Source organism: Myotis yumanensis, unplaced genomic scaffold (genome assembly GCF_028538775.1).
Source record: "Myotis yumanensis isolate MYYU_CA2020_CCGP unplaced genomic scaffold, mMyoYum1.0.hap1 SCAF_1, whole genome shotgun sequence".
Lineage (NCBI taxonomy): Eukaryota > Metazoa > Chordata > Mammalia > Chiroptera > Vespertilionidae > Myotis > Myotis yumanensis.
In genome coordinates, this window is record NW_027223752.1 from 30694482 (window position 1) to 30722449 (window position 27968).

General features: G+C 40.5%; 1 protein-coding gene across 2 annotated transcripts in view; it reads right to left on the reverse strand.

The window, feature by feature from the left end:
- Nucleotides 1–5555: 5555 nt before the first annotated feature.
- Nucleotides 5556–27968, reverse strand: part of PSEN1 (presenilin 1) — a 67910-nt gene continuing 45497 nt past the window's right edge. For both annotated transcript variants that reach the window (XM_070417145.1, XM_070417139.1), the window contains exons 7-12: nucleotides 26190–26410; nucleotides 22981–23079; nucleotides 20109–20195; nucleotides 16527–16700; nucleotides 8532–8650; nucleotides 5556–6785 (exon numbers count right to left, since the gene is read on the reverse strand). In XM_070417145.1, coding sequence (XP_070273246.1) covers nucleotides 6630–6785; nucleotides 8532–8650; nucleotides 16527–16700; nucleotides 20109–20195; nucleotides 22981–23079; nucleotides 26190–26410 — 856 coding nt within the window. In that variant the 3' untranslated portion in view covers nucleotides 5556–6629. The remainder of the gene's footprint in view (nucleotides 6786–8531; nucleotides 8651–16526; nucleotides 16701–20108; nucleotides 20196–22980; nucleotides 23080–26189; nucleotides 26411–27968) is intronic.

A 27968-nucleotide genomic window follows, 5' to 3' on the forward strand; every position in this document is an offset into this window, starting at 1 on the left:
ACGGCAGGTACTTACGTGTCGTGTAGCTATGCTCACCTGCTCCCCGTGTTGTTTCCACTTTTAAATCACCCTGTACATGTGCCTTTGATTCTAGACCAGGGGTCCTCAAACTTTTTAAACAGGGGGCCAGTTCACTGTCCCTCAGACCGTTGGAGGGCCGGACTATAGTTTTAAAAAAACCTATGAACAAATTCCTATGCACACTGCACATATCTTATTTTGAAGTAAAAAAATAAAACGGGAACAAATACAATATTTGTATTTGCATGTGGCCTGCAGGCCGTAGTTTGAGGACCCCTGTTCTAGTGGCTCTTGTGTGGGGCGTGGCTACAGTGTTTGGACAGGTTCATGCCTCGGACTAAAGAGCAGGCACAGTCCGTTCGTGGCCACGTGCGAGTCCCAGCTTGGAGGGCAGAGCCTTCCCAGCACAATTACAGCCAGCAGCTGTAGTGTAAGCTTGAACCTAAGGTCCGAACACGTGACCCCACGTGCCTGAGTGATAGAGTTCAGGTGCATGTAGTTGAGTAGGGTTGAAACCCAGGAGAATGTTGTAAACATCTTGATCACGCCCTTACTTTGCCTCGTGGCATCTGCTATAAAATAATGACACGGATTGTGGGCGCTGGCACTGTCCCTCAGAGAAGCAGCGTCCCACCGAGACCCAGCTTTCATTCTCCTCTTTTAATCCTTCATCGCCCCCACTCGGGTTCACCCTTGGCCGTGCTGCCGCGGCACACTCTTGACTAGGTCTGCTCCCCCAGAAAAGGAATCACAGTCAAGTCCACCTCGAGGAATGCTGTGGGTCAAAGGGGAACAGAATCCGTCCCTCTTCTGCACGAGGAATTGACCCTGAGTTACTACATAATTGAAACAAGTTTAGAAAGAAACCAACAGATGAACAGAGGGATCAAGAGTGTGTCACCCCTTCTCCCAAGAACTAGGCCTCCCACAAACCTGGTTTCGGAGGCTCTCCTGTCTCTCCCCTCCCGAGGGCACAGCATGCCAGGCTAGAAGTGCCAGCCCAGCGAGAGGATCAGTCTTTGCCGGGCATGGCGCCCCGGTGGTGGGTCAGGTCACCATCCTCCATGGTTCCTACAGTCATTCAGAAACGGATTTGGCTTGCTAATTGAGTTTTCCTTCGAATAAACCATCTTAACTTGAACACCAATGATCCTTGGCTACCTTCCACAGATTTCTTCCTTCCTGATTTTAGTGTATGTTCTTTGCCTTTTTTGCCAATTCAGATTCTCCCCTTCTTCCCAAATTTGGTTCAAATGTTATGTTTCTGGAGAAACTTTATCTTTACCCTGTCCTTTGTGGATCTTTTACCCTGCACTCCCATTCAAACCGGCCGCTGTGGTTCGGTGTTTGAGCGTTGACCTATGAACCAGGGGTCGCAGTGCCCAGATTGAGGGCTCAATCCCCAGTAGAGGGTGTGCAGGAGGCAGCCAACCGATGATTCTCACTCATCACTGATGTTTCTCTCTCTCCTTCTCCCTTCCTCTCTGAAATCAATTAAAAAATGATTTTTAAAAAATTCAATGTGGCCGAAACCGGTTTGGCTCAGTGGATAGAGCGCCGGCCTGCGGACTGAAGGGTCCCAGGTTCGATTCCGGTCAGGGGCATGTACCTGGGTTGCGGGCACATCCCCAGTTGGAGGTGTGCAGGAGGCAGCTGATCGATGTTTCTCTCTCATCGATGTTTCTAACTCTCTATCTCTCTCCCTTCCTCTCTGTAAAAAATCAATAAAATATATTTTATAAAAAAAAAAAAAATTCAATGTGAACATTGTGTGGCTTATTCTCAAGTACGGTGCCATTTCACCTTTAACCAGATCCTATCCCTGCCCCAGAGAAAACAGTTGGGCTACACAAAACGGTGGTACCTACCTAGTGATGCAGAAAACCTGACCTCACGACTCTCGCTCCTCAACCCTGCTCCAGGGCATTCTTCACTCTCACTGAGAGCACCACGGCAAGGCCCCCGAGATCAGAAACCTCGCCCAGCGATGACAAGCCGTCATGCCTCTGTGGGACCCTAGTGACACTGCCTACAAGACTCATAAAAGCAATGATACCTCTGATTCCAGAGGACATGGGCGCCTTTCCTGTTTCTTGATGCCCTTAGCCACTGCCGCCGGGGACACATTCATCTTGTAAACCCTCCAAAGGCAAAGGTCGGCTTTGGTTTCTTCTGCCACAAAGGTAGTTCTGATCAGTAAACCTCAACATTCTGGGTGCTATCACTGTTTCAAAACAAGAGGTTTGGTGGAGTTTGGGGATGGTGATAACATCGATGCTCTAGCAGGCCAACAAAAGTAATGTTGGTATTTTCTACTGATATGACCTGCTCAATGGTTTTTAAAAGATAATCCTCTGGCACATGAAGTAATTGCATTGTACTGCCACCACAAACGTGTCCTGCAAGTTCTTGTTTGGACAGTTTTTACATGAATTTGAGTTAAACATTATTTTTTAAAATATTTTTTCAGAAACTAAGTATTAAGAATAATTATGTTGAGACTTCTCATAGGCTCAACATCGCACCTTCAGAGGCGCAGCCTGCTACTACCCGCTCCACTGTGCTCCGCGTGGAGGACAGAAACAACGTGTGTGCGTTTCAAACTGTTTCCTGATCATCGCTGAGTGCCTCTCACACATTATACTACTTTCATGTAGGAAAACTCACACAACTGGATCCATGCAGCCTTTATTCCTCTGACAAACACAGGAAAATCTGCAACCATCTATCAAAATAACCATCTCTCTTACCAAGAACTTGAAAGGAATTTTAGAAAGATGCATCCACACGTACAAAGCAGTGTCTGCAGGAGCAAAAGCCAGACCGTGAACACGTGGGAGTAAATGATCCAATGAACCCGCATCCCAGCCCCGCCCATCACACAGGAAACAGAACAGGCCTGGACTTGCCCTCCAGACAGCTGAGTTTGAAGCTGCCCTGTTGCAACCATTATTTATTTAAAAAGGAAAATTGCTTTCTGGCAAATCCTCCCTGCTACGCAGATCAGACTGAAGTGCTAACACCGCACTCCGGGGCCCTGGGGGACCCAGCTACTTCCTCGGGGCGATGTTGCAGCTGCCGGAGGCCCTGGGAAAGCTCTGACGTTCAAGAAAGGGGTTCATTTCAGCTCCAGGCTGATTTTTAAGACACAAATCTGTGGTGTTTCCTAGCGGAGGGGGGACCGGGTGCCTTCAGATGACTTGGGACGCGAGCACGCTGGCAGCCTTGTTGGTACACTCTGCCTGGCAGTTCCAACGAGGGCTGTGAAAGCTGAAATCGTTTTTCATCTTCTGTGTTTGGGGGATTTTAAAAACTGGAGAAATCACAAGATCACGTCTGGGCTCACACTTATGATGGTGATACTTTCTTCCCAGAGCAAAACCAAATGTCCAGTTTTCAAGTCTCTTCCTAAATCAAGTCACCTCTGTAACATCAATATTATAAGCACTCAAAAACAGTAACTGTGAAAGGCGTTAATGACCAGTACCGGATATTTTAGAGATGTTAAAGACGGCATATACCAGAAAACAAGAGACTACAGCTGCATTCTGAGGATAGGTCTTTTTAAAAAAAAAAAAAAAGTTTTTTATTGATTTCAGAGAGGGAGAGAGAATTGATTGGCTGCCTCCTGCACAGCCTCTACCGGGGATCAAACTAAACTGTGACCTCCTGGTTCACAGGTCAACGCTCAACCACCTGAAGACAGAGCTTACTCACTGTTGTGTCTTTAGACTCCAGCACCATGCAAGAGATTGAACAAATCTTTTCATAGTAGTGTCGGAACTTTTTCTTCCAGGGCTAGATCACAAGTGGGGAATATGCGAGGCTGGGCACCGGGCACAGGATCAGAGGCTTCCTCGAGACGCCTGGCCCTGGAGGTAGCTTAACTTCTGCCTCACATTCTACAAATTATGAACAAGACGACTGTTGCTTCCATAGTGAAATCAGTAATTTGCTCACTTACGAATGTTTTAAGTTGCTCAGAAAGCTTCTATTTTTTTTTCTCATCAAGAAATTTAGTCATTCATACGGAGAGCTGTGACCCGAAGACCACACACTAACCTACCAAGAATCAAAAACAGGAAAGTGAGCCCTTCCTCTTTGAAAAAACTAAAAATCTTCCCAGTGTGGTTGTTACTTCCACAGGCTGGTGTGTGGCGCCATGCTGCATACAAAACCTCCACTCTGCCGGCCAGACTCAGACCACTTAGCAGCCACTTTTTCCTCCTGTTCTCCTTCCTTTCATTGAGTGGGCTGGCTCGGCTGGCCAGGCTTTCTCATTTGTGTGGCCTGGCCCCGTGGCCACCCCCGGCTCAGCGGACTTGCTACTGTTCTCTTCAGTGACAATCGGTATTTCCCGGTGGGAGACTAGCACTCTGAAATTTCAGGAATGACTGAATTGATTCTAAGAAGATCTGAAAACAAAGTTCTGCGTCTGAGATGGGCGATTTAAAGAATACAATGTGCTCTCTGTGCTGAGATGTGGCTCCATCTTGTAGAAAGTGACAGATTTCTTGCAATCTTTCTACACGGGACAGTAACAGGATCTAAACACACACACACGCACACACCCTCTTCTGAGAGGAGGACCCTCGCACAGATAAATTTCTCCAGATTAGGGTTCCCTCAAGGCGGCTTCAGATCAGATTGGTGTTCAGGGGGCTCTGCGGTAGCTGTTGAAAGGTGTGTCTTTCTGGAGTACCCACGACACTGCCACATGACTGAGGAGAAAAAGAATCTTGGAAAAAAGGGGCTAAACAAAAACAGACGGGAGAGCACCTACTCCTCTCAGCCTGGCTTTCTTGGCACGGCTTGCTTTCCCCCAGTTCTCAACCGCCCAATACGAGCCAGTTTTCACTTGCACTCAGGTCAGTCCCAGCACGCTGCTCCTCAAGGCAGTTTCTGGGAGATATCCCACGGCAGGAAGCAAACATCCTACCCTCCAGGAGAAGCAGCCCAGCCGGGGTTGTAGACAGGCTGAGAGAAAGCGGCAGCAGGTCGAGGAAGCGCGGGTCTCTCTCCCGCCAGATGGAAACTACGTTCCTCACAGACGCTTAGGGTCTGATCACTGGCCCAGGGCGGCCTGCGGCAACAGAAGGGTTGTGCCCTGGCAAAGCCTCGCTTAGAGGTGCCGTGTGCCCACAGGCGCTGGCTCTGTTTATGTGCGTGTCCAGCTGAACGGCCTAGGCCTGACCCCACTGCCCAGTTGACACAGAGGTACACGGAGACGAAAGGCAGAAGGGAAACCACCAAGCGCCCACTGAGAGGTTCTGGAGGAGTCACTCGGGCCTCCTTATCTGCCCACAGGACATGAGCTCATCTGGTGCCACTGGCTGTGGAGGCCCCTCTTTCTTCTGTCGGCACCTGGCTCTCCGCCGGCTCACCAAGGGCAATAATGGGTTCCTCATCTCCTGCTGGCACAGACACACCTGGTTCCTGCCTTTCTACACCACCAGCTCCTGGCTATCGTCTGAACTCTGACCTACTGGCAGAGACACTCGGTTGTACTAAAAAAAGAAAACCAGGACAGAAAGTGCTTCACCACCCATTTCCTCTTCTTTAATGCGACTGTCTTTGGGCACACACTGTATTTGCTACTGAGAAATTATGACAGCGAGGCTGATAGCACTGATTCATAACACATTCTGTGCACCACACAAAGGAAATCCTAGATAACGGATCGTCTGCTTCCACACAGAGCTGTCTTATGAAAGAACCGTGTACGGGGGGAGTGAAGGGAGAGACGGGGAACAAAGAAGGCATCGAGGGCAAGCAAACCTACAAGTCTGTCTAAAAATTAGGAATTTGGGGGCAAAACCAGAATTACCTAAGGGTGATAGAGGATCGTTGTTATAGTTCCATTATTTCCAGAAATTACTGAACTTGGAACCTGAGGTTAACACTTCTGAGATAAAGCAACCTCAAATAAATTCATACTGGCCTTGGGAGGAAATGGCAACCATAGATGGTAATGAGTTTCAGTGCTTGAGAACAAAAATCGTCAAAATCAACTTACACATCTGACTTGACCCAAGGTGAAAAAAAAGTCTTATTTAAAAAATGATAAGTTTGCAGCAAAAAAAGTTTGAGAGTGAAAGTTTGAACCCCTTTTCACCTTCCCATTTTGCTGCTGGTACCTGCTTTCCTCACAGTACCTCCTGAAAAGGTTTAGAGTTCAATACAGACTGATTAGGTTTACACACGTTTACGATGATGAGTCCTGTTTGGTTTAACCACTCCATTTAACACCGTGCTGATGGCAGCCTGAGAGTCTGCAGTGCTGGTAGAATCCACCTCTGAAGCTGCTGGTGGGAGCACAGCAACTTTTTGGCCCATCATTTTTCTTTGTCCTTGTCCCTAAAATCTGGTAGTTTTTTCCAAGGGACTCCGTCCACCACAATGATGCATGTTCAAAACCATTTTCTGTAGACACCTCCTTCCAATGGCCAATAGTGCAGGTGGTCAGGAAGACGTGGAAGGAAGCTACAAAAAGTCCAGCTGGGAATTGTGACTTTGTTAGATGTAGACACAGGAAAATCACCGTTGTTCTTCCCAGATTTTATTATAGTCAAAGGAGAAAAATCCATGGAAGTCTCATCACAAATCTGCTAAATATAAAATTGATGGAATGCTAACTGGTCCATAAAGGGCTGCACAAGATAATCTGTGGCAAAGTAGAAAACAAGCCCAAAGGTGATGGAGATCGGAAGAGCTGGCAATGCTTTCTTGAAAATGGCGAGGAGTAACAATGTAAGGCACAGACCCTGGGGGTAGAGGGGCCAAGACACAACCCAGACATCATTATGAAAGTATTTCGTGCAAAACAACTCAATCGCAAGTCTCGCATTTAATTTAGTTAATTGAATACAATCCTCTGAGGTTAAATTTTAGAACAAATGTTCCCATTAAACCCGGAAACAACTTTTATCTTCCTCTGCAACACAGAATTCATGATGCACACATTCTTGATTCTTCATTCCCTAATTCTAGGTAAGGAGTAGAAGCTGAAAATAAGTAAACTATTCTTGAAAAAATTTAAGTAATACCAAAAATTCTATCTAAAATATAGAGTTGGCTACTCTCAGTTAAGTTTAGCTGCCTAAAATCCCAGAATTGCCCTAGCCGGTTTGGCTCAGCGGATAGAGCGTCGGCTTGCGGACTGAATGGTCCCAGGTTCGATTCCGGCCAAGGGCATGTACCTTGGTTGCGGGCACATCCCCAGTAGAGGGTGTGCAGGAGGCAGCTGATCGATGTTTCTCTCTCATTGATGTTTCTAACTATCTCTCTCCCTTTCTCTCTGTAAAAAATCAATAAAATATATTAAAAATAAATAAATAAAATAAAATCCCAGAATTGAAAAGCTGGGGGTGGAAGTGGGGGCCGGGGGGGAGGCAAAAAGGTACACAGAGTATGCCGATAAAAGTTGATAAAAGTGCCCCAGCCAGGTGGTTTGGTTGGTTGTGGGTTCGATTCCCGGTCAGGGCACATATCTACGTTGCAGTTTTGATCCCTGGTCAGGGCCCATGGTGAAGGCAACCAATTGATGTTTCTCTTTCTCTCTCCCTCCCTCCCTGTCTCTCTAAAATCGGTAAACATATCCTCGGGTGAGGAGTTTTTTTTTTTTTTTTAACTTTATGAAAATTATATTGCTGCTCTCTTGGAAACAGAACAGCCCTATAATATAGTCCATTTTTACTCTAGTTATTGAGGCACTAACTATAAATTCTGGAAGCTAAGCATCATTTCAGGTTTATCCAGAATAAATACTTTTCTTCTTAAAAGATACAAGACATCCAAAAAAATTAACCTCAAAAGAGAAATAAAATACAAGAAAATTCTAACTGGTTAGATTATCATTATAAATCACAAAATAAATGCAATATAAAGGCTGTCATGTAACTTCACTCGCATATGAAACATCAAAGAGAACATCTTTAGTAAAAAAAAAAAGGCAGTAAGAAATATCTTCTGAGTTATTTACTTAAATCATAGTTCTGAAAGCTTTAGGATTCATGTTGTGGCTCTATGCGTAAGCTCTATAGGAGATCATGCATTGCGTTAACTTTTCTCGCCTCATACCTGCTGCCCAAAGGAACTCTGTAGCCTCCAGGTTGTGGATCACATGCAAAAACCACCACCAAACTCAGGCACTAAGTGAGGATCTACTCACCCCTTTAAAGACACAGCTAATTTCCATCATATTTATGCTGCCTGAAGCAGTGGTTCCTAATCAGAAGTACTTACAGAATTTCCTGGGGAACTTTAAAAATAAGATACACAATTGAAACAAATTAAATAAGAATATCTCAGGATGGGGGACACAGTTTTAAAAGGTCTCAGGTGATTTTAATGTGTGGCCCAGTGGAGAACTACTCAGGCGAGGTCTAATTTTTTGTTTTTGAAAAGCTCCCAAGTGATTGGAACACTCAGCCCAGCTGGGGTTAAATGGGACTGGCTGAATCAGAGCTGAGATGAGGTGTTCTGACATGTTTTTATGAGTGTATACTTACAATTAATATGGCTACAAAACAGGCTATGGTTGTGTTCCAGTCTCCACTGGCTGTGGCGGAAGCTTTTCCGACCAGAACACTGTAGAAAATGAAATCTCCTAATCCGAGCTTTACTCCCCCTGAAAAGGAAAGATTACAAATATAAAAAGTTTGTCACTCTTTGCTATGATTTCACAATTCAAAAATGTCACTGCTCTACTCCACCCTGAATGAGAAGTCAGTAAATGATATCATACACAATTAGGCTTGAGCTAGGTCAGTGATGGCGAACCTTTTGAGCTCGGCGTGTCAGCATTTTGAAAAACCCTAACTTAACTCTGGTGCCGTGTCACATATAGAAATTTTTTGATATTTGCAACCATAGTAAAACAAATATTTATATTTTTGATATTTATTTTATATATTTAAATGCCATCTAACAAAGAAAAATCAACCAAAAAAATGAGTTCGCATGTCACCTCTGACACGTGTGTCATAGGTTCGCCTTCACTGAGCTAGGTTTTTTTCTCTTTCTCTTTTTCTTCCTTTCTTTCTTCTTTCCTTCCTTCCTTCCTACCTCCCTCCCTCCCTCCCTCTCTCTCTCTTTCTTTTGTTCTTTCTTTCTTTTTAACAATAGGATTTTCAGCTTCTATGTGGCCGACTCTGGGATCTTAACCAGATACTGCTGTTACATATCAAAAATAATAACACTAACTAATTGTCATCTTTTGAACGCCTAGTTTATACCTGGCACTTGTTCTAATAAATCCTCACAAGAACCCCTATGAGAAAAGTAGCACGCCCCCTTTTTAAAAACAACTTTATTGAGGTACAATTTATTTCATAAAATTCACCTATTTGTGTAAGTGTAGAATTCAATGATTATAAAAAATTTAGAATTGTGTAACCATTTCCACAATTCCCACATTTCCAACGCCCTTATAAAATACCTTGTGCCCATTTAGTTAATCCCCACTCCTACCCAGGCCTTAAGCAGCCACTGACCTGCTCTCTCTGTAAATCTTCCTTTTCTAGACAGTTCATAGAAATGGACTCAGACATTCTGAAGTCTTTTGTGATTGGCTTCTTTCACTTAACGTTTTTGAGGTTTACCCATGCTACTTCATGTCTGTAGTTTGTTCCTTTTTACTGATGAATACTTCCCTGTTGTATGAATATACTGTAAGTTTGTTTATCCATTTACCAGGTGATGGGCACTGGGACTGTTTTCAGTTTCGGACTATTATGAATAATGCTGCCACGAACATTACTGTACACACATATTTTTGTGTGGGCAGATTGTTTTCACTTCCATGGAGTCAATCCCTAGAAGTGGAATTGCTAGGTTATATGGTGAGTTTATGTGTAGCTTTTTGAGAAACCGCCAAATTCCTTTTCATACTGGCTTTGTACCACGAGCAATGCAAGAGGGTTTCAGTTTCCTCAGATGCTCACCAACACTTAGTATTACTAATTTTTATTTTTTAGTCAAGCCATTCTTACGTTGAGTAGCTTTTCATGTGTTTATTAGCCATTATATTTCTCCTTTGGTGAAATGTCTATTCAAAGCATTTCCTACTTTTTACTGGATTATCTTCCTATTAATGGAGTTGTAAGCATTCTTTATATATTCTTTTTTTTTTTAATCTTTATTGTTTAGATTATTACAGTTGTTCCCTTTTTCCCCCCATAGCTCTCCTCCACCCGGTTCTCATTCCACCCTCTGCCCTTACCCCCCTCCCACTGTCCTCATCCATAGGTGTACGATTTTTGTCCAGTCTCTTCCCGCATCCCCCACACCCCTTTCCCCCTGAGAATTGTCAGTCCACTCCCTTTCTATGCCCCTGATTCTATTATATTCACCAGTTTATTCTGTTCATCAGATTTTTTATTCACTTGATTTTTAGATTCACTTGTTGATAGATATGTATTTGTTGTTCATAATTTTTATCTTTACCTTTTTCTTCTTCTTCCTCTTCTTAAAGGATACCTTTCAGCATTTCATAGAATACTGGTTTGGTGGTGATGAACTCCTTTAGCTTTTTCTTATCTGTGAAGCTCTTTATCTGACCTTCAATTCTGAATTATAGCTTTGCTGGGTAAAGTAATCTTGATTGTAGGTTCTTGCTATTCATCACTTTGAATATTTCTTGCCACTCCCTTCTGGCCTGCATAGTTTCCATTGAGAAATCAGCTGACAACTGTATGGGTCCACCCTTGTAGGTAACTAACTGCTTTTCTCTTGCTGCTTTTAAGATTCTCTCCTTGTCTTTTGCTCTTGGCATTTTAATTATGATGTGTCTTGGTGTGGTCCTCTTTGGATTCCTTTTGTTTGGGGTTCTCTGCGCTTCCTGGACTTGTAAGACTATTTCTTTCACCAGGTAGGGGAAGTTTTCTGTCATTTCTTCAAATAGGTTTTCAATATCTTGCGCTCTCTCTTCTTCTGGCACCCCCATAATTCGGATGTTGGTATGCTTGAAGTTGTCCCAGAGGCTCCTTACACTATCTTCATATTTTTGGATTCTTTTTTCTTTTTGCTTTTCTGGTTGGGTATTTTTTACTTCTTCATATTTCAAATCTTTGACTTGATTTGTGCAATCCTCTAGTCTGCTGTTGGGTTTCTGTATAATATTCTTTATTTCAGTCAGTGTATGCTTAATTTCTAGTTGGTCCTTTTTCATATCCTCAAGGGTCTCACTAGACTTATTGAGGGTCTTCCTAAATTTATCAGCAGTTTCTAGAAAATTTTTGAAAAACCTTATAACCGTGGTTTTGAACTCTATATCCAGTAGTTTGCTTTCCTCCATTTCTGTCATTTGTGACCTGTTTCTTTGTCTCCGCATTTTTTATGCTTTCCTGTGTTGATAGAGTGGCTTTCTGTGCTAAGTGTCCTATAGGGCCCAGTGACTCAGCCTCCCCAATTACCTGAGATGGACACTCTTGGTGCACCCCTTTATGGGCTGTGTGCACAGTCTTGTTGTAGTTAAGCCTTGACTGTAGTTGGTATCACTGGTAGGAATTGACCTCCAGGCCAATTGGCTGTGAGAATCAGCTGTGTCTACGGTAGGAGAACTTCTGTGCTGGAGACACCCTTATGGGGCAAGACTTGCTTCAGTGGAGCTTTGGTGCTCACTGAGTCTGCCCCCTGAGTGTGTCCCTTATGGATCTGAGGAGTTGTAATCTGGATGGTCCCACTCTGACCACTGGGTACACTGGCACTTGGATCTCTAAGGAGTTGCTAATTTAGCCTCTGCCTGAGGCTACCCAGCAGGAGCTATGGAGAGATCTGCAGATTCCTCTTCTTTGTTTGGGGTTTGGAGGTGCCCAGATGAGGCCCAGCTGTGAAGCAATGCAAGCTGCTATGGGGCCTTGGGCCTTCTTTTGGATGTTCTGGGTCTCTCTGACCCAGCTGCAGTTTGTTAGGTAATTTTAGATTGCAAAGGGCCAGGTCATTTATATGCAAAAGCCTCTGCACACAGCTTGGGTGGGGCGGGGTCTCAGGGGATCAACAGGGCGGAGCAAACAGCTACGGCTGATCCTCAGTCCTGCCCTAAGAGGTCCTGGGTCTCAGTGTCCCGTGGTAATCGCTGCAAGCACCTCTAAGAGAAAGCCGCCCTTGAGTTCCGCCCGCTGCCAGACAGTCCAGTTTCTCCCCGTATGAGTCTGGGTCCCCAGCGACTCACCCGGAACTGGAGTCAGGGCTGTCGGGAGCTTGTGCCTCCCTCCCAATTGAAAAAGACAACCGTGTCCTCAGTTGCCAGCCCTTTCATGTGCGCCTCCGTACCTCTGCACTTTACTTCCGCACCTCCTCTGAGTCTCAGTGTGCTTTTCTCTTTCCTTCTAGTTGTAGAATTTCCACTCAGCCAGCCTTCCTGTGGTTCTGGATGATGTCTATTTTGTCTTTTAGTTGTATTTTTGAAGTAGTTGTGGAAGGCAGCAATTTCAGGCGTTTACCTATGCCGCCATCTTGGTTTCTCGCATTCTTTATATATTCTAAGTACAAGTTCTTTAACAGGACTTGCAGTATGATTTGCAATATTTTCTTTTCTGTGGCTTCTTTTCCTTTTCTTTATGTTTAAAAAAATTTTAATTGTGGTAAAACACAGTCCAGTGGCATTACATACATTCACACTGCTGTGCTACCATCACCACCAGCCATCCACAGAGCTCTTTTCAGCATGTAAAACTGAAACTCTATACCCACTAAACAGTAACTCCTTCCTCTCTCCCTCCAGTCTCCTGGCAATCATCTTTCTACTTTCTAAGTTGGACTACTCTAGGTACTTCGTATTAGTGGAATCATATAGCATTTGTGGTTTTTTTTACTGGATTATTTCACTTAGCATAATGTCCTCAATGCTCATCTATGTTATAGCATGTCAGAATTTCCTTGTTGCCTCGGTTACAGAACCCATTTCCGGAAGATAGGGGCGGAGGGGCCTGAGAAGTACAGTCTGTTCCACATGTGGGTGAGAAGGAAGTGGAGTGATGACTAGTAAGATCTTCCTGAGAAAAACCAGTGCTCTTAAATCATGGACACCAGAATGAAGTCTTCTTAGTGGAAAAGATAAACATCTGACCCATGACATTCGATGCTATGAATGACAGGGCGAGCTAGCCTTCCCAGGGTGAATACACCCATCATTACAAGGGTGCAGCTCTACTATTTAGTATTTAAGAACTTGTGTGATCCAGGGCAAATTGATTAATTTCTTCAATCCTCAAATTCCTCAGGTATAAGATAGAGATTACAAAGCTATTTCATTGTATTGTCATCAGAGTTAAAAATAATACAGGAAAAGTTCTTGCAACACACTAAACAAATGGTAGCCTTACAAAGAATTTTGATTACAAATAGTAAACACTATAAGAAACTAAAAGAAACTTAATTTTTCAGAAAAAGAATGCTACCGAAAAAACTTTTTAAAAATAATCCAGGGGGAGGGGAGGAATTAGCATTTATCTGATAAGGAACTTGTATCTAGAATAAAGAACCACTATAACTTAATAATTTTTAAAAAAAGATATAAAAAATGGGCAAAGAATTTGACTAGACAGTTCTCCAAAGAAAACACAAATAACCAATAAACACACAAAAAAATAGTCAACATCATTAGCCATCAGGGAAATGCTAATCAAAACCATAACCACTTTATGGAATGATTATAATAAAAAAGACAAAAACAAGTGTTGGTGAGGATGTGAAAAAATTAGAACATTCACATATTGCTGGTGAGATCGTAAAATAGTATAGTTGCTTGGAAAATGGTCTGGCAGTTCCTCTAAAGATTAAACATAGTGTTACCAGATGACCCAGCAATTCCGCTGCTAGGTAAATACCCAAGAGAAATAAAAACGTATATAGTACACACAAATATGTTTACATGAATGTTCATAGCAACAGTTTGCATAAAAGCCAAAAATAGAAACAACCCAGATGTCCATTAACTGGAAAATGGGTAACAGTTGTGGCATATCCATACAATGGAATTGTGTTTGGCTATAAAAAGTAATGAAGTACTGATATATGCTATAACATAGATGAGTCTTAAAACATTACGCTAAGTGAAAGAAACCAGTACAAAGGACCACACTTTAATAAATGTCCAGAACAGGAAAACATAGTAAGACAGTACACATGGGTTGGTGTTGAGGGGTGTGGAGGCTAATGAACGGGTAAAGGTTTCTTTCTGAGGTGATCAAAATGTTCTAGAATTCACTTGTGGTGATGACTGCCTAACTCTGAATACAATAAAAACCAATGCACTGTATAATTTAAATGGGGGGATGGAGAGGTGGCACCTAAAAAGTGTGGGTTTTATGCATGAATTGTTATAGTAAGTGAATTATATGTCAATATAGCTTTAAAAAAAATAATGTATTGAATTAAGCTTAAAATTATGGCCTGACATTTTTTTCACTTAAAGTTTTGTGTAAATAATAGCAATATTATGATAAATACTATAGTAATACTTCACAGAATTCATTTTAATTAAGAGATAAATATAAGTATATTTTATTAGCAAAATTAAAATAGAGACAGAAGCCCGGCTAGGGTGGCTCAGGAGTTGAGCATTGACCTATGAACTAGGAGGTCACGATTTGATTCCTGGTCAGGGCACATGTCCAGGTTACGGGCTCAATCCCTAGTGTGCAGTGTGCAGGAGGTAGCCGATCAATGGTTCTTTCTCACCATTGATGTTTCTAACTCTCTCTCCCTCTCCTTTCCTCTCTGAAATCAGTAATAAAAATATATTTAAAATAAAATAAAATAGAGAAAGAAAACAAAGAAGTAATCATCAATTTTTTTCTTTAGCACTTACCAAAAGGACAAATTTTATTGACCTATAACCAGAAGAAACTGAATCAGTAAAACCTAAGAAAAATCAGTTGCTGGGAATTTATTTTCTTTAAACAGCTCACTTTTATTTATTCAGTCAAAATAAGACATGGCTAAACAACTAAAATCACAGCCCTGGAAACTGCTGAAGTTAGACATAATGAATTAATTATATGCTATTGCCAAGTATGCTAAAATTGGCTGCTAGCATTTTTCTACTATTTGCTAATAATGGCAGTCTAAGCCTTCTGTTGTTTTTTTGTTTTGTTTTTGCCAACTCTGAAAAATAATTTTAAGTAATTATGGTATTCTTTTAATATTAAAAGAGGCATCTGATGGTCTACCAAACACAAGACATAGTAAAGACAATGATGGTGACTGTTCACTTTAATTGTAAGATTTCTCTATATGACCTCCAGCAGCATAATATGTGCCTAGCTTAAATATAATAGCATAATAACGACTATTTCCTATTATCTTTTCAATAAATATAAACATATTAAAAACTGCCTGAAACTTACTTTACCTTTATACTACTAAAATCTCTTCCTTGAAAAAATAGCAAAACCCTTTTCTCTCCTTCCTTGAGGTAAATAGAAAAGAACCTCCATGAATCAACTCCCCTCTCCTGGAAATAGCAGGTACTTTCATTGCTCTGATAATTTTAAGATTAACAGTAGTGCACTGGGGATGAGCCTGCTGCCCACATGATGTTTGAAGGAAGAATATTTTTGAAATTCAATAGAAGACCAACTGCCTTCACACTGAAAAAAAAAAAGTTTTACATTTCTAATTAAAGGCTCTGTTTAGTTTTCTGATTAAATGTTGATTTTTAAAAGGTTGTCCTGGAAGACATATGTGTCTTTTTAGAAATCAATTTCTAGTATAAACAGAGATGGTTATCAGTAACCAGAAGTCTGGTTTAAAACACTACTGTAATCAGAGTGTTTGTGTGTGGTAGTGGATCCCAAAATGATGAAGTATTAGTTTATATTGGTCCCAGACAAAGAAAATATTCATCTGAAGTTAGGAGGAGGTTGCCAACAAAGGAAATAACAATGTAAAAGACTGAAACATTCAAACCCATTGATCTTTGTACAGCAAAAAGTAAAAAATATTAATAAAATATTTGTAACAAGAATACTGCAGCCATGAAATCTTACTGGAAAAATAAAAAAATCTTTGACCTTATAAAACCAATGCCAAAGATCAGATTGTAAAAGGCCAATTTCAAAAACCTGAGGGGCAAAATTTGACCCATAAACAAATGATGCTATGAGAAAAGCACCGAATAGCTCAGCTGGCATGGCTCAGTGGTTGGGCATCAACCTATGACTCAGGAGGTCACAGTTTGATTCCAGGTCAGGGTACATGCCTGGGTTGTGGGCTCGATCCCCATTGGGGGGCATGCAGGAGGCAGCCGATCAATGATTCTCTCTCATCATTGATGTTTCTATCTCTCTCTTCCTCTCCCTTTCTCTCTGAAATCAATAATATATATATATATATATATATATATATATATATATATAGGCACTGCCTATTGTTATTTCCCACTAAAAGCTGTACTGTTCTTTAGAAGTAGACTAGTGCTCTCGGTTCATTTTATTTTGGGAGGGTTTCATGCTGCAGCACCTACAGGAATCCATGACTTTCAATTACAGAAATGCACATACTTTCCTCTGGGTCCTCACTGGCTAGGATGCTGCTGGAAATCTCCTGTACAGCACTTCGTGACTCAGTTGTAGAGTGATGAGGTCCCAGGCGACTGTCCCGCTGGGCTTCCCACTCTTCACTGAAGCCACCATCATCACTCTCTGTCACAGGGTTCTGTGACTCACTCCCTGTGTCTTCAAGAAAAAGCAGAAATCACAACTGTAATATTCAGAAAATTTTCTTAATATCTTTAAGAAAGTTACATGGAAACAGTAACTACTTGATCGTCATTATAACTGGTTAGTTGGCTCTTAAACCACAAAACATGGGCTGTAGCAGGGCCTGCTGACTGCTTACCCAATAGCCGTTTCTCCCCTTATTCCTGAGGGCAGTCCTGATGTGTCTGGATTTCCACCTCTCGCTCACATGACTCAGGTGGTAAATCCTGATCGATCCAACTCCAGCATTCCTCTTTCCAATGAAAGTTCTGAGGCTGTGGGTTTGGTACTAGTCAATGTGTGATGAGGCAAAGCCTGCTAGGAATTTGGGGGAAATTTTTCTCACTCTTTACTAACTGCCCTCCTTTTCCCCTGGATGTTGTCTTATCTGGATATGATGCCTGGAACTGTACTTGTTATCTTGTGACCACGAGGAGCAGTGGGCTAAGGACCAAGCCTATATTTAAGGATGGCACAGCAGGAAGACGGAAAGAACCTGGGCCCTTGATAACACTGATGAGCCACAAAATTAACCAACCCTACAAATGTCTACACCTCAGGACTCTGGTCATGTGAGAGAACATATTTCTTCTTGTTTAAAGCAAACAAGTTGGTTTTTCTGATGGTTGCAGCTGAAAGCTTTCTAACCACTCGTTTCTGAAAACTCAGCTCTGGCTTTAGTGCCTAAGTTATACAAGAGACCACTCCTGCAGGTAGGGAGGTGAGGTGGGGGTGGGTAGAGAACGCATTTTTTATGGGCTAGTCATTTTGTGATGACTGTCAGTCTGGAAATTGTGAGCATAACATGAGAGTCTTGAGAACCTTCCACACATAAAAAATAATTATAATATATTAAGTGGAGCTGATAATTTTTTTGTTGTTGTTTATAAAAGTGACACATGTTCATAGCAGAGGTAGATTTACCATGAATAAATTAAGCCTGCACACTTCAGGCCTCTCTCTTACATACATTTTTTCTGGGAGGGGTCCTCACAATTTTATATCCTTTTCTTAACCAGGTCACCACAAAATGGAATATTCCCTGGTTTGGAGTTTGTAAAGTCATATAAGCATAAGGTTTAAAAATAAAACAACAGTCCCTGCTCTGTCCCTTCCCTCCTCCTAATTCTCACTCCTACTTTCAAACTGCTCAGCTGTTTCCTTTGGTATTAACCCTCATAATTAATTATAAATAGCATGTTCATAGTGTTATATCTTGATGTTTTTATTTTAGGTTAAAACTCAATCACTTCCTACAGGGAAATGAAGCATAGCTTTCATACTCATGCACACATGGAAATTTACCTCTCCCCATATTCTCACTTCGTCATAATTTTATGTTAAGTTCAATTTTTATACTATCACAATGCAAAAAGTATTCACAACTAAAATACTTGGCTACAACCAGAATATACTCAAATTACATTTGCTTCTTCTGTATGACTTTTGTTTTCTCTGGAAAACTGCCTAATTTTTTTCCTTAACTAATTTTCTATGTATTACGACTAATTCATCCTCAAACTCTTAACAGAGTTCATAGTCAGGTAACCTCCCAGGTCTGTTCTGTTCTTTCCTTGTATAGACATCGCTCCTGGAGGCCTATGTCCTTTTGCCCCAAAGTGACCTCTAGTTCCTCTAGTGTTTTCCCAGGGGGCATTTGGAACTAACTATGCTGGAGGAGTTTTGAGTTGTAATACCTGGAAGTCACGATTAGCATTTAGTGGGTGAGGGGCCAGGAATGTTAGACATCCTGCAGTGGGAGAAGTCCCACATGACTACCAAGAACTGCCCCACCCAAAATACCAACAGCACTCCCCTGAGGACTCTGCAGCTTATCCAGCTCCTTCTCACTTCAAGGCCCCTGCCCAGGTCGTTTCCTCTTCTGGAAAACACTTATATTCTTCATCTAGGATCACTTCCCAAGGAAGCCTTCCTTGACTTTCCAGAATAAATGAAATTCTTCTACATAAACTTTCATAGCACCTTAGACTTCTCCTTTATAGGACTTATCAACAACTGTATGAATTATCTGTTGAATGTTTGTGTCCCCCTAAATCAGTGGTTCTCAACCTTCTGGCCCTTTAAATACAGTTCCTCATGTTGTGACCCAACCATAAAATTATTTTCGTTGCTACTTCATAACTGTAATGTTGGTACTGTTATGAATCGTAATGTAAAATATCTGATATGCAGGATGGTCTTAGGCGACCCCTGTGAAAGGGTCGTTCGATCGCCAAAGGGGTCGCGACCCACAGGTTGAGAACCACTGCCCTAAATAGGCTACAAGCTCCACAGAACGGGGTATCTCCTTCAGTGCTATATCCCCAGTACCTAGCAAAATATCAGGCACAGTTAGGTGCTCAATCAACATTTATCAAAAGAATAAAATCTTGATATGCCAAATAAACACACATACTCACATACATATAAACATATATACTCACAGACAATCTTTTAATTTGCTTTAGCTTAACACAGGTTAACATAATAACCAGACTTGTAGCAATTATTTCCAATATATTTCCTACTTCTCTACCAGGTCTACTGCGGGTGCAATGTCACCTTGTTCTGCTGCTTTGCTTACTGCAGAATGAACCTGAAATCTTTGGGTCCCAAATAAGAATTCCAGTTGAAAGTGTCCTCAGTTACCCAAAAGCTGAAACAGCAGTTTTCTTGGCTCTATAAAACCTAACCCTTTCCTTTCCTGACAAACAGCTCAGTGAAGGCCCTTTTCACTTCTCTCACCAACTTTTATTCTACTTGTTTTTCAGCTTCCTCATAAGGCTACCCATTTGCTTTTCTTTAAAAAAAGTTTCCTTTCTTCTTGACTATTGATATTGTTTTGTTATTCAACTCTTTCTAGTAACTTCTAACTTATGTTCTCCTTAATCTCTTCAGCAGTTTCCGTACGTGGGCCTTTCCATCTCCCCTCCTAGGTCATCATCAGCCTCCTCCAGAAAGTCATGTCCTCCCAGAATGTTTTATCTTCTCAGTATAATCATGATCACATCCAAAATAAAATTACTTTTAAGTCGGTCTGGCCATGTCAAATAACAGATTCTCATTTTCAACAGGTTTGGAGAGAAAGGCTACCTGTTCTTCTTAAAATCAGCCTCCACTTGAAACTCTCATACTGGTATTAATGGTACGCAATGGGAGAAATTCTTAACCTGGGTGCCTTGGCTGCACTATTGGGTTTGGGCCATCTGGACTCCTTAATATTTATCTGTATTTTTACTGGGTATTACCACAGCTTTCAGGAGATTCTCAAAGGACTCTATGACCAAAGAAAAAGGTTACAATCACCACTTTATAACTAATTGTTAGCCTATAAAATGATAATGACTTTAAACTCCAGGAAATTACCAAACAAAATATACCTACTTTGTTCATTATAATTGGAGTTTTTGGATACCTTCCTTTGGGCTTCTGGGTCTCCTTTTGCCATATTCACCAACCACACCATGGTTGCTGTTGAGAAAGACAGAGGTCCAGGTAAGCACTGGAAACACAGAAGGAAAGTGCACGAAGAGACAGCAGGCCATCAGTTCTCCACACAAATCATCAATCTTCTTCTTTTTTTCTTTTAATCTTTATTACTGAAAGTATTACCTAGGTCATCCTTTTCCCCCCATTAATCTCTTCCTACCAATCTTCTTAATGTCCCCTAAAGCATGCTTAAAAATCAGAACTAAATGCATTTTAAAAAACACAAAAGGTTCTCTTTGATTCTGGCATATAAAAAGTTCTGAAATTAAATGTTTACTGTAGTGTTAAAACTGCAGCTGCTATTGTAAAACTGCTCATCATCATTTATAGTCCCTGAAAAGTAACCAAAGGAAAACTCTTCAGGCCGGCAAGATTCCAGTGCAACAGTAACTGGACTAGTTGAATTTCCTAAAATAGTGTGAATTCACGAATAAAAACTACTTCTTGGAACTAAAGTAGAGGACAAAATAGGGTTCACAAGAGTATCATATGCCTATTATAATTCTAAAAGTGGTGGAATAAGTTTCCTTCATATCATGTGTCGTTTCTGGGATTTTCAATAATGCTAGCCTGTGTTACATATGGAGAATAAGAAAAAATATACATACATAGATACATACATATGTATCTCTGTCACATTTTAATTAAGAGATAATATCAATACTTTAAATGGTGCTCCTCATATATTTCATGGAACTAAAAATGGTATAGACCAGTGATGGCGAACCTATGATATGTGTGTCAGAGGTGACATGAGAACTCATTTTTTTGGTTGATTTTTCTTTGTTAAATGGCATTTAAATATATAAAATGAATATCAAAAATATAAATCTTTTTTATACTATGGTTGCAAATATCAAAAAATTTCTATATGTGACATGGCACCAGAGTTAAGTTAGGGTTTTTCAAAATGCTGACACGCTGAGCTCAAAAGGTTCGCCATCACTGGTATAGACCCTACTGGAGGGGAATTTGGTAACATCTAGCAAAACTACATATACATTAACCCTTCGACCCAGGAATACCACTTTTGCAAAGTTAACCTGAAAATACACCAACAATAATATAAAAATTCATATAAACATGTACCATACAGGCCTACACCAGGAACAAATGCCCCACCTGATCATAGTAAGCAATTTTAACAAGATACTTGGCGTCTATGTCTCTCTTGCTTTTTATCACAAATTTTATCATTATATCCCTGTTCCTAATACTCTTAGGCTTCTTGAATAACTTATGAAAAAAATACACAAAAAAGAGGCTGAAAATTCTATAATAGGCTATTTATTCATGACTTTATTATTCTGAGGTTAAATAAGTTACATTATACAATAACACAACTAACTGGTCAAAGTCAACATAAGCCAGGCAGGCAATGCACTGTTCAACTAATCCAAACCCAAATAAGAGAAACAGAAGGCAACCATCATGTACCAGGCTTATGGATTTCTGTAGCCTTCTTGGCAACACGGGCAGCAGGTGTTTATTTGATTTTCTTTCTTTATGCAAATGAGAAAATATTGCTACAAACTCTTTTAACATTTAATATTACTACAGAAATCAGGGGTCTACCGCCTTTTCCTATAAAGGGCCAAACAGTAAACATTTCAGGCTTGTGGGTCACATCTGGTTTTTATCACATATTTTTCTTTATTCTTCTGCTCAAGAACCTTTTATGGTTCTCCAGTGATCATGAAAAGCATAGAGAGCTAAACCAGTCACTCAAATCTACAGTTGATCTTGCTGTAACCTGCTTCTCTAAACTCTCCCTAGTATTCTCCCCATTTTGTACTCCATGTTCTAGTCAAATTAAACACTTTAAATTTGATAAAGAGGCCCCACACTTATACCTCCAAGCCATTCTGTGATAAGCCCACTTATGGAACTGATTTCCCTCTGTGCTTGCTGCAATCCTGCCATATCCTTAACAGATTCAATCCAAATGCTGTCTCTTCCAGGAAGCCTTCCCTGCGTCCCCAGCCAGACTTCCCCCCTTTGAATTCTCTCCACTTGGTGCCTCTTCTCACTCTGATCACTTTCTTCCTTGGATGCTGCTTATTTGTATACTTTCTTATCTGACCTCTAAATTGTAAGCAAACGAGCTCTGAGGGAAGGCAAAAGTATCTTAATCATCTTTTTGTCCCCACAGTGCTCTACGGGAAAAGATTGTCAATGCCCAATAAATATTTACTGAATTATTAGGAAGAGGATGATTCTAAAACAAAAAAAAGGCAAGCACATTCTGAAGGAACAGTATAATTCTTTCATAAACTCTGCAATATATGTCTATAACAAGTACTCAATAACACTTCACTAGTAAGATTTTAAGTGAGAATACTGGCTCCCCAATTTCTAAATATTACTTCTACCTTGCCCTGACCAGTGTGGCTCAGTTGGTTGAGCGTTGTCCCATGCACCAAAAGTTCTCTAGTTCAATTCCCAGTCAGGGCACATGCCCAGATTGCATGTTTGTTTCCTGGTTGGGGTGAGTGTAGGAGGCAGCTGATCTATGTTTCTCTCTCTCTCTTTCTCTCTAATATCAATAAAAACCTATTTTTTTAAAAAAAACTTTAATTATTTCTTCTCTCTCTACCATGTCAAATGGAAGGTAATAATTTGCAAGGAAACAGAGATCTGCAGGAGTTCCATTAAAATGCTTGCATTTAAGATGAGACAAAGTACCATGATAATGACCTAGTCACCTGTTTCAGTTCCTATAAACTTTAAGCTGCTTCCTAATTTAATACCATTCCAAAATACTTACAGGAGTAAATGAGAGCCGGAAAGAGAGTTTCATTTCTTTCCTGAGCTGTTTCAACCAGCATACGAAGTGGGCCTTTTGGACACAAAACAGCCACTAAATCTAGAAAGAGAAAAATAGAAAAGACATCTGAAAAAATGTATTGGCTAAACTTGTAAGTAGGTGTGTTAGAGAGAAATTAGCCAATGGAGAATATTTATATATTTTTTTTAAACAAAAAGATGTGAAATGGCCCTGGCTAGTGTGGCTCAGTTGGTTAGGTGTCTTCCCGTGCACTGAAAGGTTGCTGGTTCAATTCCCAGTCAGGACACACTCGGGGTCACTGCCTCCATCCCCAGCAGGGAACATGCAGGAGGCAGCCGATCCATGCTAGGCTATCACATTGATGTTTCTCGCTCCCTCTCCCTTCCTCTCTCTAAAATCAATAAACTATTTTTTTTAAGATGTTGAATGAATATGAAATAAATGGCAGGTAAACGGATATGGGGGGCAACCTAAATAAAACCCTACAGATCTGTGCAAATTTTATTTTGGTTCTGACGCTATTTGGTTAGTTTACAATGTATCATTATTGGGTTCTAGGAATAACTCTTCCCAGTTTGAAGAAAAGAGGCAGAGATAATTGCAAGATAGAACTATTCTAGAGCAATTGTCAATGTCCAATAAGCAGAAAACAGGGACAAGCCATTTGCAAACAAACCATACCTATGAGCCACAAATAGGAGCTTTATTCTAAGAGGAATTTAATAGAGGGTATTTGATTGAACTTTTCAAAATATGAAGAGCAGACAAGAGATTAATCTTCTCTCCTTTTAAAAAATAGTATATGTACTACTTATGGGTACTTGAAATAAAAGTGCAGTAAATTTAAACAAAATAAAATAATAAACTTTTCTATGAGAGAGTTTAGCATTTCTTTAGTTTTCCTGTCAAAAGCACTTCATAAATATTTAGGTCTTAGAGTATACCTGTTTTCACAAAAATAGCAACTGAGAGAGGAAGCAATATGCCTAAATTATTCTTTTTCTGGTCTAAATTAGTCTTGATTCTACCACCATCTCTTTCCAATAACTCCAGTTGTTCTTACATTTTCTATCATGAAAATTCAGAATATGGAAAATAATTTCAAACATTTAAAAATATAAAACAGGTAGAGCTACATTTTAAAGGAAAACTTGATAGCTTATGGTGACATTCCAATCATTCCGATGCATTTAAGTAAAACATCTCATGCCTGCAAATGGTCATGTCTTGTAAACTACTACTACTACTAAAAATAATATAATACACACACACACAGACACACACACACAGAAATTGCTACTCTCACTGCTTCCACTTCAATTTGTTTTGGATAAGAAATTTGTTGTGTTCCTAAATATTTTTTGGTGTGCCTCAGAATTTTAGTATTAATTTATGTGTGCCATGAGATGAAAAAGGTTGAAAATCAGTGCTCTAAATATTAGGCACAAAAGTTTTGCATTTTAAAGGAACTCAAAGCTCTGTAGAGGTAATTATTTGTATCATATTTGAAGGAAATAAAGGGTTGATGGGAAAAACAGTGTAATGTAGTAGAAAAAAATACTGATCTTGGGATTCCAATTCTACATCAAACAGGGTAAACCTGGGCAAATACTTCACCTATATAAACTTCAGGTTTCTTAGCAAAATGTGGTTAACAATGGCACTGAACAGAACATATTAGTAAAATCTTTGACTACAAAGTATTTATTAGTTACTGATTGGATGAAGTACAGCACTGACACTCTTAATCATAGCTATGGAATAATTGATGAGTACTTTGCAAATCATCAAGTACTATTCTATTTTCCTAGAGGCCTGGTCACGGATTCGTGCACTGGTGGGGTCCCTTGGACTGGCCTGTGGGGATCGGGCCGAAACTGGCTCTCCAACATCCCCCGAGGGGTCATGGATTGCTGGAGGTCGGTTCTCAGGTGACACACACTGTAATTGGGCTCCCTCCTCTCTGGTTCCGGCTGCGTCACCCTAGAACCGCAGCTGCCAAGTCACCACAGCTCGGCAGCTCCTGCATTGAGCATCTGCCTCCTGGTGGTCATTGAGTGTCATAGCTACCAGTCGAGTGGGACAGTCGATGGTGGCTTAGACAAGATAACCTAAAGTCAGGCATAGAGGGCATATGACTTTAGTTTTATATGAGCACGGAACCAATCCAATTCTATTTCCATACACTTTTTCTTCGACACTCAATTTGGGATGATGAGGTTTCCTAATATAGGTCCCTTGACATTTTTTAATAAGCAACTGTATAGGAATAAAAAAGCACTACCTACTTATAATGTAGAAACCACATACTGACCTCTAAAAATGGATCTCTTTTTGTGGCTTTCATGCAGGGCAACAGCCACAGAGTACACACTTGTACAGCTGCCTTGGTTATTCGTGGCTAAGGCACATTCTGACTGTTCAGGACCCATGTAACACTGGTTGTTTATGAATTTGAATCTCATACTGCCCAAATAAGTTTTATTTTTAAAAGAATAATTCTACCCAAGTGCCTTATAAAAAGCAGATAACCTAATTTTTATTTTAAAAATTAAGTGAGCCCAGCCAGTGTGGCTCAGGGCTTGAGTGTTGACCTATGAACCAGGAGGTCACGATTTGATTCCCAATCAGTGCACATGCCCAGGTTGGGGCTCGATCCCCCATTGCAGGAGGCAGCCGATCAGTGATTCTCTCTCATCATTAATGTTTCTATCTCTCTCCCTCTCCTTTCCTCTCTGAAATCAATAAAAGTATATATTTTTAAAAACTAAAATGAGCATTTTATGTGTTAAGCACTCTGTTAGTGCTTACAAATTCTGGGATGCATTGTTCCCATTTTCCAAATGAAGCAACTGAGGCTCAAATAGGCTGAGTCACATTCCTAAGGTCACAAAGGCTGTCAGTGGCACAGATAGGATATGAATCTAAGTCTCCTGACCAGAAATCTGTATCACTGAGTTAAACTGGAGGCAGTAATAAAATATTTTTAAAGATGTTAACCTCAAAAAATTGAAATCTTTATATGAAAAAGATGCCATAGCTAATTAACTATTTACTGAAGGGCTGTGGGATACAATCATTATCATTTTCATAAGTCAAGATAACTGGAAGAAGAAGGAAAATACACCAGGTGAGGAATCTCTGTGATGATAAAAAAGAAAAAGAAAAAAGTCAATCCCGGGTTTTACCATATACTGAAATCACAGCCAAGATGAGCCACGCAGTCCATTCTGGGAGGTACTTGATAAATACCAGGGCCATGAGGGCACTGATCATGATGAGATACGCCTGCTGGAGTCGCAGTGGACCTTTCCAATGAATGGCAATCATTCCCACCACACCAAAATTCCAGATCAGGAGAGCAATAGTAATGTAGTCTACGGCAACATTATAGGTTTTAAACACTTCCCTGAAAAAAATGAAAGAGGTATAAAAAGATTTATGTATAATAATTTTTATCAAAACAGTTTAGAACTATGGTTTCCAATCATTAGATATTCATATCCCACCTTCATATTTTTAGCATATCTTGTATCAACTGTGCTATTATGTTAACATTTTTCTTTAAATTAATTCACTTTTCTCCTCAAGTTATTTTAACAGAAAGCTGTATCATTCATATAAATGAGAAACCAGAAGCATAGACCGTATCTATAAAAATAAGTACAAAAACTAAACAAGGCCATATACCACCTAAAATAACTAATTATACAATTTGGGAAACTCTCGTTTAAAATATCTGAAATTATAACAAAGGGATGGGAGGAATGATTCATGTAGTCACCTGTAATGCTGGTTTTAATTCTGGGCAGGATTAGAGAGTGCAGAAATTTTATGAAAAAAACCAGCACTTCATTTTTTAAAAAACATGTTTTCCCCCAAAATCTATGGTAGATATGTTATGGTAGAACACTTGCTATCTGTTCAAATAAAATGCATTAAAATAGATAAATAAAATACCTAAAATTGACAAAAATGAAACATGAACAATTAATTTTCTAGCTAGGATGTATGATCCTATATAATAAAAGGCTAATATGCTGCCTGGCTGGTGTGGCTCAGCAGTTGAGCAGTGACACAGGAACCAAGAGGTAACCAGTTCGATTCCCAGTCAGGGCACATGCCCAGATTTCGGGCTTGATCCCCAGTGGGGGCTATGCAGAAGGCAGCCAATCGATGACTTTCTCTCTCATCAATGTTTCTATCTCTCCCTTTCCCTTCCTCTCTCTCTAAAAATCAATAAAAATATATTTTTAAAAAAAGGCTAATATGCAAATTGTCCCCTCAACCAGGAGTTCGACTGGGAGTTTGGCCAGGAGGTGAGGCCCAGGAGGCGGGGCTGGCCAACCGCCCAAGTCCCTTCCCCCTGGCCGCCCCAGCCCGATCTGCCCAGATCCCACCCGTCCAGGCATTCATGCACCGGACCTCTAGTATCTTCACAAGATGAAATTTATAAATCCATTAAAAGACAGACACACACACACACACACACACACACACACACACACGACACCGCTGCCTTAAAAAAAAAGCTCATTTATGAAACTGTGTGAGTAGGAAGAGCAATATATCGATATATAACTCCTGAAAGGATGCAGGACTTATCTTTAGATGATGGGAATCTGGTTACTTTTCTCTTTATAATTTTGTGAAATAGTTTTTTTTTTACAATGAATGCTTAGTTGTGTTTTTAAAAAATGATTTCAGAGACTGTGAGAGAGATAGAGAGAAAGAGAGAGGAATATTGATTTGCTGTTCCATTCATTGGTTGGTTCTTGTATGTGCCCGGACTGAACATCAAACCCAAAACCTTGGTGTACTGGGATGACACTCTAACCAACTGAGCTACTCAGCCAGGGCCATTTTTATAATGAAGAAAAATACTATTTTAATTGGGAGGGGAGAGGGGATTCCACCATCTATAATAATAAAAGCGTAATATGCTAATTAGACTGGATATCCTTTCA